General features: G+C 40.8%; 3 protein-coding genes across 8 annotated transcripts; all 3 read right to left on the bottom strand.

Moving 5' to 3' along the window:
- Window positions 1-1,973: 1,973 nt before the first annotated feature.
- Window positions 1,974-3,856, bottom strand: LOC111482690 (heavy metal-associated isoprenylated plant protein 9). Of its 4 annotated transcripts, none has more exons than XM_023128602.1 (5): window positions 3,460-3,856; window positions 3,242-3,383; window positions 2,980-3,158; window positions 2,815-2,896; window positions 1,974-2,726 (listed from the first exon to the last, which is right to left on the bottom strand). In XM_023128602.1, exons 1-5 carry the CDS (start codon window positions 3,481-3,483, stop codon window positions 2,179-2,181), a joined length of 975 nt encoding a protein of 324 aa, XP_022984370.1. In that variant the 5' UTR covers window positions 3,484-3,856; the 3' UTR covers window positions 1,974-2,178. The 4 variants fall into 4 exon arrangements, with proteins under 4 accessions (XP_022984370.1, XP_022984366.1, XP_022984368.1 ...); XM_023128598.1 differs by having other exon boundaries at window positions 3,242-3,389; window positions 3,460-3,852; XM_023128600.1 differs by having other exon boundaries at window positions 3,242-3,386; window positions 3,460-3,852.
- Window positions 3,857-4,705: 849 nt separating this feature from the next.
- LOC111482684 (NAC domain-containing protein 62-like) lies at window positions 4,706-8,109 on the bottom strand. 2 transcript variants are annotated; one of them, XM_023128590.1, is made up of 7 exons: window positions 7,641-8,109; window positions 7,128-7,405; window positions 6,422-6,688; window positions 5,971-6,333; window positions 5,753-5,849; window positions 5,394-5,662; window positions 4,706-5,297 (listed from the first exon to the last, which is right to left on the bottom strand). In XM_023128590.1, exons 1-7 carry the CDS (start codon window positions 7,804-7,806, stop codon window positions 4,956-4,958), a joined length of 1,782 nt encoding a protein of 593 aa, XP_022984358.1. In that variant the 5' UTR covers window positions 7,807-8,109; the 3' UTR covers window positions 4,706-4,955. The 2 variants fall into 2 exon arrangements, with proteins under 2 accessions (XP_022984358.1, XP_022984359.1); XM_023128591.1 differs by having other exon boundaries at window positions 5,753-5,846; window positions 7,641-8,106.
- Window positions 8,110-8,818: 709 nt separating this feature from the next.
- On the bottom strand, window positions 8,819-12,535 carry LOC111482685 (uncharacterized calcium-binding protein At1g02270). Of its 2 annotated transcripts, none has more exons than XM_023128592.1 (10): window positions 11,986-12,535; window positions 11,785-11,889; window positions 11,558-11,663; window positions 11,059-11,279; window positions 10,887-10,963; window positions 10,642-10,750; window positions 10,414-10,539; window positions 9,954-10,064; window positions 9,711-9,818; window positions 8,819-9,577 (listed from the first exon to the last, which is right to left on the bottom strand). In XM_023128592.1, exons 1-10 carry the CDS (start codon window positions 12,148-12,150, stop codon window positions 9,347-9,349), a joined length of 1,359 nt encoding a protein of 452 aa, XP_022984360.1. In that variant the 5' UTR covers window positions 12,151-12,535; the 3' UTR covers window positions 8,819-9,346. The 2 variants fall into 2 exon arrangements, with proteins under 2 accessions (XP_022984360.1, XP_022984361.1); XM_023128593.1 differs by having other exon boundaries at window positions 8,819-9,574; window positions 11,986-12,534.
- Window positions 12,536-12,709: the final 174 nt, after the last annotated feature.

Raw genomic sequence — 12,709 nt, 5'->3', positions numbered from 1 at the left:
TCAGGTGGGCTTCTAATTCTATGATTACAGGGTGGGGGCGGGTGTTGTGGTGTCAAGTCATCGAGTGACGTCGTTTTAAGCAGATGCTGATTCTGTTGATCGACCCCTTACCCTTAATTACTGGTTTTTGAATGGTGGAATGGTTTGTGGCCACAAACCTCAGCCCCTCCATGTTGAAATATCATCACTAGCCCAATAGAGTCAAGCCCAATAATTGTACTAGCCCAATAGAGTCAAGCCTAATTGTACGAGCCCAGTATATTTATTTTAGTAGAGATTTTAGGAGAAAGAGATGTAGATATTTTAGGAGAAAGATTCAATTTGTTAGGTCTAGATTCAAATCGGTTAGGTCTAGATTTAGATTGGTTAAATATAGATTGTTTACTCTTAGTATAAATACCCCCACCCTACCTAGGTTATTTATCCAAGAAATCTAAAAACAATAAAAAGCAGAAGTATTCTACAGAGTGTCTTGTATTCTCTTCTCGATTGGTCTTAATAAAGAGAGCGAGTGTTTCCCACAGTGAGTTGTGTTCAACACTCCACCCCTCCAATCCAACCCTCTTCTCTTCCTTTGTTGGCTATCTTTTCTTTTCCTCTTAATCATGTAGCCTCTAGCCTTTCTTTCCTTTAAGAAATTCTACTTTCAAGCTTGGAAACCGAGCATGTGCTGCTTGGACACAACTAATAATTAAGTAACAGTGGGATGATGCCCCATACTGGGATGTATGTGGATGAGATTAACCCAAAATGAAAGCTTCACATTCAAATTTCAAACCAAACCTTGTACATATATCATATAACAGCAAAAGAAAGGGGAGATGAAGATGATCCAAGTCCTTCCCTTGCTTCTGCTTGTGGTTCTGGATTGTAATCCACATTAACTGAATACATCCCTGCCACAACCACTCATATCAATCCAAAGTATTACTCCTTCCTTCCTGCCCTGCCCACCGCTTAGGGGACACCCCCCTCCCAAACCCATCACATTATATCATTCACAAAAGAACCCCAAGTAATTAAATAATACTGCCAAACTGAAAATTTAATGAGAAGGGAATGATATCAGAGGGATAGGACCGTGCCTTTGAGATGCTTGCTTTTTATGTATAGGCCATATTGGGTGGGAAAGACCATTGCCAGGCTTTTGCTTATGGATATGAACCAGCGCCAGTCCATGTAGCAGTGAATCGGAAGCAAAACCCCTTCGTCTGCACTGCATGCCTTACATATCTCTCTTCAAACAATCTGGGAAGATCATACGATTGATGTATTTGCATTACATATATAGTATTCATAAAAACACCATCACCATCATGGACTGAAATGACTGGTGCTTCAGAAAAGGGACCCATCCACGTGAACACCAAGGCCATCGCCCCAATCAATGGAATAATCTCCCAATCTCTCTTTTAGTTTTCCTTTTGCGATAAAAGAATGCAAAGATAAATGTGCTGAGGAAGCGGTCAGAAGAGAAGAGAAGGTGGATTAGATTCGATGAACACATGTGGCCGCCATTTACTTTCCCGCCCTCTGCCTCAGTTCTGGGTGTTCCTCTTTTACGCCCACAATCTCCATCCTTCACCTCCTCCTCCTACCCTCCACCCTTTTAATCAGATTCTTCAATTGTTATATTGCATGTAAATAAAATTAATTTCATTAATTTTGGACTATACTGTTATATAATTATAACATATTTGAGTTTATATTAGTATAAAGTTAGTGCTGCAACGTTGGCAGCAACAAAAAGGGGACCGACTCAGATCCTTCTTAGCTAAGTCTAATATTGGTTTAGTACCTAACTTTAGGATTTGTATTTTGAATGGAATATTCAAAGTTCAATTTCCCAGAAAAAAGAAAAAATCACAATTTCGAGGCAGCATAATGGGGTGTCACATGCTACGCCTGTTAAATTATGTAATGTAAAAGGATAATGTAAAAGGAGAAGTAATTCAATATGAAGGAGCAGACAGAAGGAGAGAATTATTGAGATAAAGATAGAATTGATTATAATACAGAAGAGATACAGGAGGATAGGAATATGGATGAAGTATAGGAACCGATGCATGCAATAATTTGATCGGATGAGTGGGAATTTGAAGGTTTCTTTTCTGTGGGACTATACTAATTGGTGAGAAGCAGAGCAGTAAAGTAATGGATTTGAAAAAGGGTTTAAATTTATAGAACGCAACACGCATTGGGATTCTCATCGCTGAACAGCTGAGGCGGTGGAATTCGTTCCATAACGTAAAGTGGCTGATATTGATAATATTGGTACATCATCCTCTTCATGCTTTCATGATTATCCTCACCCATCATCTCATCTCCAGCCTCCGCCGCCTTCGCTTCCTCCACCTCCACATTTGGTTTTGTCTCGGCCGTCGCTTCCACCACCTGCCCCCCACCCTCTTCCGCCGCTTTTGGTTGTACCTCTTCCTTGTTATTATTGTTCGCGTCTGTTCCTTGGGCTTGGGGTGCAGTAGCGTCTTCTGTCTTTATCTCCTCTGGTGGTGGTGGTGGTGGTGCCGCCTGCTCTTCTTTGCTTTGTTCGGGTTTTAATGGTTCTTGTTCGGGTGACGTGGCTGTGGGTTGGGGCTGTGGAACTATTCTGGCTTGTTTTTTGGTGCGTCTGTACACGTAGTCCACGAGCTTATCCCCATCCATGGTTCCTGTTACCACTACCTTGCCTGTGCTCAATTCTGTGGATGCTGTTTGAACTCCTGAAACTTAAACCAACCCCACTTTAATTGATTTCCATCATCATTATTAATAATTCATTTATAATGTCTGAGGTAGAGTTTAATGGAAGCCCACCTCTCATTTTGAGTATCTTCTTCTTGAGCTGGTGAGCACAGGCGTCGCAGTGCATGTTGACGTTCAATTCCACCACCTTCAACTTCACCTCCCAACTTGAGTTAATTCATTTTCAAAGAAATTGGAGAATAACATTTTGGTAGCGAATAGAGTTGATTTTGATACCTGGGAGTTAACAATTAGGTGGGGGCTGGGTTCACCCTCAGGCAGCGGCGGCGATGGGGACAACACTTCGGCTACCCTCTTGGTCTTGGTGGTGATTTTGGCGCAAACTGCATCTGGGTCTACTATTCCTTTTATGGTTACTTCATTTTTCGCCATGTCAATGCTCACCCCTTCCACTCCTGCATCAACCGTTCATTCACTGGGGATCAGCTTCTGAACATCAAACTACCTACTTTATTCAAATAGTTACATAAAAGAGCACCTCTGATTCTCATAATACACTTTTCTATTTTCTTTGCACACCCACTGCAATGAAGATCCACCAACAACACGATCGGAGGACAAGGACAAGGCTTGGCTTCCTCCAATTTCATCTCCTCTACCTTTGCTTCTTCCTGCTGCTGCTGCTGCTGCAGAGCTCATAGCATTAGGTACAATCAAACAAAAGAAAACAAAATTCTTATAAGAAATGATACTCACCATCTGAACAGCTTCTTCGCCCATCTTGGAAATGTGGGATCAGCGGTAAGTAATTAATTGAGCGTTGAGGAATTTATAAAAAGAAAGAAGTGAAGAGAAGTAATGCAAATTGTAAAGGAGGAGGGGAGGAAGGGCAGAGAAGAAGGGGCGTTGGATTTATAGGACACAGCCCACAAAGGAGCGACTGAAAACAGGGGAGATGAAGCAGTCCATCACAATTTTAAGCAGCCCATTCAAATTCCAATACCTTAATCACCATGCTTGCCACGTATTCCAACGCTAATATACATAACCCAATTCCTGCTTTTGAAAACCTTTTGCCCTTTACTTCCATGAAAAGATTTTTTGTTAAGTGGGATTCCATAGTTTTCACAACTTTACTTTACATCAGTTGGGGATGCTGGATCCGACTCTGTTTTCTTTTCTAAACATCTTTTTTTTTTTCTTTTTTTTTTTTTAATCTCAAAAGTGGATCTCACATGCCTTGCTGGCTCGCCTCTCTCTCTCTCTCTCTGGAGCAGAGCCCTGGCCTCTTCACTCACCCAGAGTTTAATGATGGATTAGTTAGTGTTACGTATAAACTTCACCATTAACTGCACATTGTGACTCAACATAACATTCGGCACTCAAAGCTAACAAATACTCTTCAATGCCATCCTACCATTATTCAATCAAAATCAAGACTAACGAAAAATAAAAGTGTAATCTTTAACCGGAAAAGGTGAGCGCAACCCTTTACTTATTAAGGAGGGTAACACGTGGAAGTGAGTCAGCGTGGGGCATTTTTCATAAAGCCGCTCTGCACCACCATGGATTTCAGCCGTCCCATCCCTTACTCCAACCACTGGCGGTGAGTTTACTTACCAACCATCCAACTAAGGAATGGGAATCAAAAGTGGAACTCTCTTCCTTCTTCATTTTTCAAATGTATAGAATCATTTTCTTTACTTTATAGTTTCTAAATTGTTCAAACTTTGATTAGGCAGCTATCTATCCTCTTGTTTCACCTCTCTCACTACTTATGTTAGCTTGGAAGGAAGAATATTGTTGCACACACACTGTTTGTTTGTTTGGCCCAGCCCCCGTCCATGAACAAATCTCCTTCTCTCCCTTCATTATATAAAGTTTCTTTCTACTCGATTTTTGCTTCACAGATGCTACTACACACTATCCTACAAAGGAATATACAAATTTAGAGTTGCAGAAGGCCTTGCTCCCATTCCTTTTCTTAAACAACCACTTTTTTAAAGCAATTATTGTCTGCAGGTTAAAGGTACATTTAAAGTTTTGAACATGTGTACAAAATACCTTCAGAAAAAAGGTGGTGAACAGTGGAATCGTTTCGTACGGAAACATGGGACTCCGAGTCTAAGGGACGTACATACATAAGGCTCAAACCAAGTATTGTCACACGTGCCTCACAATCCTACGCTGTTATTTCTAAAATCCTATTTTTCTATAACCCCCATGAAGGGCATAAAAAAACCTAACGGAGGCTAACAGAAGGGAGAGACAAGGTACCCACGCTGCTCACGGTTACGGCACTTCCAAATGCTAATAAAAATTATGGACAATGCTACAACTACAAGCCTAACTACAGAAACGTATGAAAGGATTGAAGGTAGCAGTGCCGTCACCAATCTTCTTTTGCCCGTTAAGAAGTCAATCGTTGGGCTATCGCTTGCCACCAACTTTGCACTCACTTCCTGGGAAGCTTTACTACTGCCCACACCTGAATCTGCATCGGGCATCGCCTGGGGTTGTTTCACAACATCAACCGTGGCAGCCACAGAACCACCATCGCCTCCAGTAGTCTTGCTTTCTGAAGCCTCTTTAACCTGCGAAACATGTTGATGCCCATTTATAGTATCGCAGCAGTCTGATATAGTTAGTATAGGTTCCATAATTACATTTCACTTCATCAACTACTTTACCTTGCTTGAGATTGATGGGGGGTCATCATCCTGCCATCGACTACTCTCACTACACGTATTGCTAGAGCATGAAGATGGTGCTACAAGTTTTCTTTGCAGTCGTAGCCTTCTTGGCGCAATCCCCTGAAATGTAGAAAATTCATTTGGTTGCTGCACACTTCTTGGACGGCGACTCATTCTCTGAATTCCAGTTGAAGCATCCGTGTTTCCTACTACAGACAAGTGATTGTATGATTCCTGAAGGCTACCTGATGGATTATAAAGTAGACCTGCCAAAGACATTTAATTTGCATGATAATTTTAGCAAGATATGCCATGGACTCGTCGACATTATTGTGAGAAGAGAGAGGCAGCAGCACCTTGTTCTGGCGCTGCAGTTCCCAGATGATCAATAATAGGAGTCTTCCTGTCAATATCCTCCAGACAAATTGAACTTTCAAAGTCTGGCATAGCCTGCTTTGAGACAATAAATTCGCAAGTACAACGAAACTAATTCAAAGCAGAAACAGAAACCATAATGTAAAAAAAGTAAGATTATCCTTTAAAAAGAAAAGGCCGCAAGAAATGTCTCACTAACCAATGCTTTGCCATTGTCAGCCTCCACTTTGCCGAAAGCTCTGTTGTCCAAGCTAGCCATTGAATTGTTAGGAAACTCACTTAGGGACATGGATTCTGGCTGGTCTTCAAGTGCATAATCATCCGAATTATAGACAAATGAGTCTAGCATCTGATGGATAAAATCGAAATCCTCTGCCCCAATCTGTAATTGCTCTGCATTAGGATTAGCTCCATAGTTCAAGTAATTGCTATCAGAATAGTATATGCCAGATGATCCTAGCTCAGCTTGCAGCTGCGAATGCAATGGGGAATATAGTTTACTATCAAGTGGTTGGTTCTCGGGACCAGAGAACTTCCTCTCTTCGTCTGGATGAGGATCCATCTGCAACGAGAACTAGACTTAGATCCAATTGATTATGTACAATTTCTTAATATAAAAAAGGAAAGTAAAAGAAAAGAAAGCCTCTCACTTCTACATTATATGAATCAAAACCATGAATGTCAACTGAACCATCAGTATGTTCTACAGTTTCAGATAGCACTCCATCAGAAATTTCAGCCTGCCTTTGCAATGAAGGAGAATCTAAAGGAAGTATTGGTTCTGAATGGGAATCTCCAGGTCCCGGAGATGATTCAGTTGTAGTAGGAGATGAAATAGCAGCTTCAGCTTCATCGCCATTTGACCCCTCGATACTCTCATCCTGTTTCTTAAATAGGCGACAGAGAACGAAGGCATTCTGAAACCAACAACCAAAATAGTATCTTAATTATGAAACAAGGACAATCAGAAATTCGAGCAATAGATTCAATCTGAAAACTGAAAACTGAACACTTAGAATTGTAAGGTGTAAAGAAAAAAACTTGGTTTTGCAGAACAAGTATTTCCCACTTGGGATTTTCAACATAAATACAGGATGAAGCAGAGAGTGAGGTGGAAGAAAATCATAATGTTGCGGTAGAGGGAAGTTTACATACTATTAACTAGCATTTCAGAAGCCCTTTAACTAAAAGAAACCATCCATCACAGTTCTGAATGCAGAAAATAGAAAGAGAAATCATTGCCAAGCAACTGTGTTGGATCCTAAACATCGGCATAAAGGAGTGGTCAAATAAGAAAGAACGGTAGTAATGAATTCATCCTGCTAGCCAAATGGAGAAATTAGAAGAAAATCAAACCTGCCCAGGGTTGGTGCCATCAAGTTCTTTAAGAGTGGTACGATACTCATGGACTACCCAATTGGTTCTCTTTCCCTTAGGAGCACGACCTTTGTAGAATACCAATGTCTTCTTCATTCCAATCAATTTCGTGCCAGACTTGATTTTGCGATCCTTACCCGTTGCCTTCCAGAAGCCAGCAACAGTAGCTCTCTTCAAGCGATGCCCGTTAGGATACTTCCTGTCCTGCGGACAAAAGAAGAACCACTCCCGATCCTTCGTCTTTAGTATCGATAGATCTGCACCCGACCAAAATAGGATAATAAAAGGTGATTGGGTAGAGTAAATCATGGGGTCAACTGAAGGGATAAGCAGATGAAATCGGATTCAATAAACTAAGAATAAGTAGAAAATAAAAAGGGAAGATGCAGCGAGAAGCGAAAATGGAATAAAATCAAACGATATTCGAGATTTTGGCTGTAAAGAGTAAGGAAATAAGAAGAGGAAGGAAGGTGAGAGAGATAGAGAGCGTACCAGGAAGGTCCCAGGGCTCCCATTTACAGACATCAACTTCGCGTATAACGCAGACATCTTCGTGATTTCCATTGATTTTGGAGCGGAGGTAGTAGTCGATGAGCTCCTCGTCGGTGGGTCTAAATCGGAAGCCCAGGGGGAGGGAATTGAGGGTTAAGACGGCCATCGGCTGTGGAAGCGAAGGAGAAAAGAGGGGGGGTGGATTGGAAAAGATAAAGAAGAAAAGGGGGAAGGAAGTAACCGGCCGTCCGGAAAGATTCTTTGTTTTGATAAAGAGTGAGTAACTCAGAGGTGAAAGAGAGTGCGATTTAGTTTTCAGAGAAAATGAAGAAAACTGTAACTAAGAGAGAAAAGGCAACCAAGGGAATTCAATTTTTTATTTCGTTCCTGTAATTTACCAAGGTGAAAAACGCGTCTGGCTTACTGTTTATGCTGTTCATCGGAATAACAACTCTGCCATTGTGTGGACGCGGAAGGGGGGATGGGGAAACCGGGGGTGAAATATCGGAGGCGGACAAATCAAAGTTTGCCACGTTATGTGAAAGCAAGCGTCATTGTCCAGGCCCAACTTATTGTCCCCTCCCCATCCACGCGCGTCTTTCCCGTCTCTCTTTTTTTCTTTTTTTTCTTCTTCCTTTTTTCTCTCTCAAACAATTAAAATATTCGCTTCATCCTTTCTTTATCATTTTCTTCATCCAACTATAATTTTTCCCTCGCCACATAAAATAGCTTACACAAGTGTACACCCATCACACTCTTACTCAATCATACAAACTTCAACATTAAACGTTTTGCTTTGAATAATTTTAGATGCTAAATCATCTCCAAAACTGAATTATGTTATTTTTTCCCTTCTTTATGAACGTGTTATACTACACTGGTTTACCCTCCACCATACCAGAAGCATCTCATAGTCTAGCTACATTTTTGGGGGTGCTTTGAGACTTTTCTTCACTCGACGCAGTAGAATTCTAAACCAGTAATACACCACAACAAGTTACCAACGAAGCAAACCGAGTGTTGTTGACTCCCTCAATATGATACTAAAAACAAACGCTCGTTCATTTATTGGAAGTTTTGGGGCTATTTGGAGGCACAACTTTTTGCTTGTTCATTAAGGAAGACTGTTTGTGCTTGTTCTATTCACCTTTGTTGTGTGTTTTTCAAGAAGCAAAAAAGAGAAGAAAAAAAGTCACTTTTATCAATCACTTTAAACAAACACATTCATTTGGTTCTTCACAGTGATGACCCTATCTCGTCCTCCATTCCCGACCTAATGAACTGTTTCTATACCAAATACCAAAGTACTAAGAAGCTGTACATATGTTATACGTCCCGTAAAAAGTACATAAGCAAGGGTCAATTATTTCTGTAACAATAGCTGTCTCTGTCTGTAGTATGTATCTGTACACATTATGGGCTCTATCCTTCCTTTCACTTGTTCGACAATTGACTGTAGTAGTGTGTAGATGCAGGGATTAAGAGGGGTCGGAGTCTGCTCCCCAAAAATGGATGCGAGCTCGTGGTTGCAGATGTGTTCCTTCCTCCAAGTCCAGGTTGGAAAATGAAAATGGTATTGGACGTAAATCAATCTGAGTTGTGTGCGTGCCCAGAAAACTCCCGCCGTTTCATCCCTCGAGAGCGAGCATTGCAATTGTGAATTGTGGTTTCCACTTCTTTTTGTATACAGTAACAATTGTATGCTATCAGGATATCAACTGAGAACAGGGCATTCTTATGGGTGCGAACACCACAGTGAGTCGTGCATGATCTGAAAGTGAGTAGTCTTCAGGCCACCTTCCTTTCTCCACTTCAGCAGGAAACAGGACTGCATTCTCAACACTGAAACCAATTGTTTGCTCCTGATTTTCCTTTGATTCAACCTCATTGCTTTTTTCATCCCTCTCCTCGGTCCCAGTAGAATTCCAAATTCTCTGCTGTGTCATGGGATGGTTATACCACAAAACACACCCACCATTACTATCAATATCAATCTCCAAATTCTCTGCTCTGTCTGCTCTAGTTTTTTTAAGTAAAGAAGTTAAACACACTTGAACTGGAAAAGCTTACCTGAAATTCATTATGATCGAGAATGCCATTTCCATCACTGTCTGCTTGTACCCACAAGTCCTTTATCTCTCCAACGCTAAGGCCATGAGGATGACCAGTTAAATTGAGCTGCAGAAAATGATTTAACCATTCATAAATAAGTTTTTCAATTCAAACCAATGAGGATAGTTTTCCCGAGGGAAGGCCCCAAACAAATTCAACATACAGTTTTCAAAACTTAATTCAGCAAGCCTCAGCATCTACCTGTCGAAGTGCCTCACAGAAACCAGAGTAGGTTATATAGTCACCATCATTGTCCGCCTTCAGAAAGGCAAATGCATCATCCTCTGTCAGCGAAGCTCTTCGAAGCAGATACTGAAAATAATAAGATGGTATTAGAATTGGAGAAAGAAAACAACTTGGTACTCACACCAATGTTTAAGTACTCGAGTGTTGTTCTATATACACTCATGAATTAAGCAAAAAGCCAACATGAACATAATTCAAATCTTCATCTCTCACATTTGTTGTATTGAAAAAGGAAGCAGAAAAATGTCCATGGTTGAGCATACAACAACCTAACATATGGCGACGAATTCAAAAATCATACATGGAAATGCAATGAAAGATAAGCAGGAAACTATCGCCCAAGACAGATAAGTTGCAAATATTGTTATAAATTGAAAGTCACAGCAATTAGTTTGGGAGAAGAAGAATTTTTTACCTTGAACATGCCAAAAACAGCTTCACTCCAGCTTGTTTTTAGCAATTTTCTGTAACCGTTCGGATTTAAAAGCCATATGAAGTCAACCCCGCAAATGTTTCCCCGATGATTCCGGTGACTCACCCACTGGTTTACACACAAGAAAGAGAGGCACGACCCAAGTTAGAAAAATAGTCAACGTTGACTATTTTTTTTTTTTATACGAGGAACGTAGTTGAAGATGCTAACCTTGCGTGCATCTGCATCTGCGTATTGGTGAGCCGTGTCATATGACGATACAAACCCCTGCGACCTAAGAAACTTGTACACATGTCCACGTTTGCTTCCATTCCAGTCGCTAAACAAAAAACAAGCATTCAGAAAGACCTTAAAATTACCATGTTGTTCTAGTCGAAGCAGATAGCAAGAGATTGACTGTCTGGAAGGGAACAAAATTACAACAAAGAATTAAGAAGGAAGGGAACGAAACTTACCCGCAAAGTATGATGGGCATGGGATTGAGCTTGTTTTCCTTCTGATAGGATTCAACGTATTGCAGGATTTTGTATACCTGAAAGAATAAGGTTGAAATCTTTAGGAATTGGAGTTGGAATGGGAATTGGAAGCAGTGAAAAGTTGCACAAATGCAAAGAGAAGAGCACCTACTTGATTCAACCGGACAAGACAGAGACTAGAATCATGAGGAAATAACAAGTGAGTATTGACGATGAGAATTTCCTGTCGAATATCATTGTTTCGGCACTGTGAAAACGGAACTGCTAATTCAACATGTAATAGCTGCGCAACACGGTCTCCGCAATCGTGAAATAGCAGCTCTCGGTAGTTTACCACTCTAAAATAATCCTTATGCACCGCAGTCAACAAACCTGAAGATTTAGATCCAATCAACTTCAATTTGAAAAGAATTAACAGGCAGAATTCCGAAGAAACATAATACGAACAGAGAAAGCTTGCTTCCAAATGAGGACTAGGAGGACGCCATAATCTAATAATATTCACGAAATCCTCTTACAAAAACAAACTCATTGCCTAGTCTTGAAAACCTTGATGCACAATCTAATATTCACGAAATCCTATCCTCTTAAAAAACCTTGATGCGGATACGTCTGAATGATGAGTGTTGAGTAAAAAAGGGAAAACGTACCATCGCCACGGTTATTGGTCCGAGCAAGCTTGAAACTGATATAACCGGCATTGCGGAGTCTGTTTTCGTATATATTTACAAGTTCTTCGTTTCCAACCCAGAATTCCTGCCCAAGGCCAGAGTTGAAAAGCAAACAGGACGCACATCAACGGCCTCGTTTGTGAAAGGATAAAATCAGAAAGAAACGTGAATGCTTGCGACTCGATCTAGAAGAAAGAAATCCAAACCTGAAGGCAGATAATGGAAGATTTCTCATACAAGAGCCAATCGAGAATTCTCTGGTTTCTGGCTAGCCAGTATGTCCTATAATCGCTTTCGCGGCAACTGGGATCCTGTTTTGCATCCATCCATCCATCCATCCATGGATCAATAATCGAAGGGAGATAAAAAAAAAAAATTGAAATAGAAAAAGAGAGGAGGAATCGAACCTGTTGACTGAGACGCTTGTAAATGGGAGCGAGTATATTAAAGGTAGTGCAGGTGATGGAAGGGCGCTGATGGTGGTGGTCTTTGATGGAAGATGCAATGGCGTAACTCCCAATCATCGAAATCCTTCCTTTCATCTTCTTATCTCGTCGTCTCTCCTTTCTCATTCTTGACTCCTCGCCCTCCAGCGTTGGATCCAATTATATAACAAAAACCCACCCGCGTACAAATTTATGTCTTTTTCCTTCTTAAACAAATGCGGTTGATAGGAAGTGGAAGAATGACGGAATAGAAAGAATAAAAGAAAAGAAAAAGAAAAAAGGGAGTTTTACCGGAGCGTTATCGCCAAGCGAGAGGGGGATGAATGAATGAATGAATGAATGAATGAATGAAGAACGGGGGAGAGAGGGAGGGAGGGAGGGAGGGAGGTTACGACTCTTATTTCATCGTGCCCAAATAATAATGTAAATAAGAAAACGAAGAAAAGGGGGGAAAAGATATAAACCCTAAAACAAAATGGCGTATGCCTATTTATAATCCCTCCCAACTCCTCATATTTCTCTACTTCTCCTGCCGCAGTTTTGCAATTTCTCGTTTTTCATGCACTACAATCAATATAAATAAATACACCTTTATTTCATTTCACTGCCTTTAACTAATTTGTTGGATTCGGTTACAGCGCCGAAAGTGAGTACAAGTCAGAGGTATATTATTCTTTTCCATTTT

Source organism: Cucurbita maxima, unplaced genomic scaffold (assembly GCF_002738345.1).
Source record: "Cucurbita maxima cultivar Rimu unplaced genomic scaffold, Cmax_1.0 Cma_Scf00008, whole genome shotgun sequence".
In the NCBI taxonomy this organism is placed as follows: domain Eukaryota; kingdom Viridiplantae; phylum Streptophyta; class Magnoliopsida; order Cucurbitales; family Cucurbitaceae; genus Cucurbita; species Cucurbita maxima.
The sequence above is the reverse complement of the archived record's forward strand: the minus strand, read 5'-3'. Positions and strand labels throughout refer to the sequence as shown.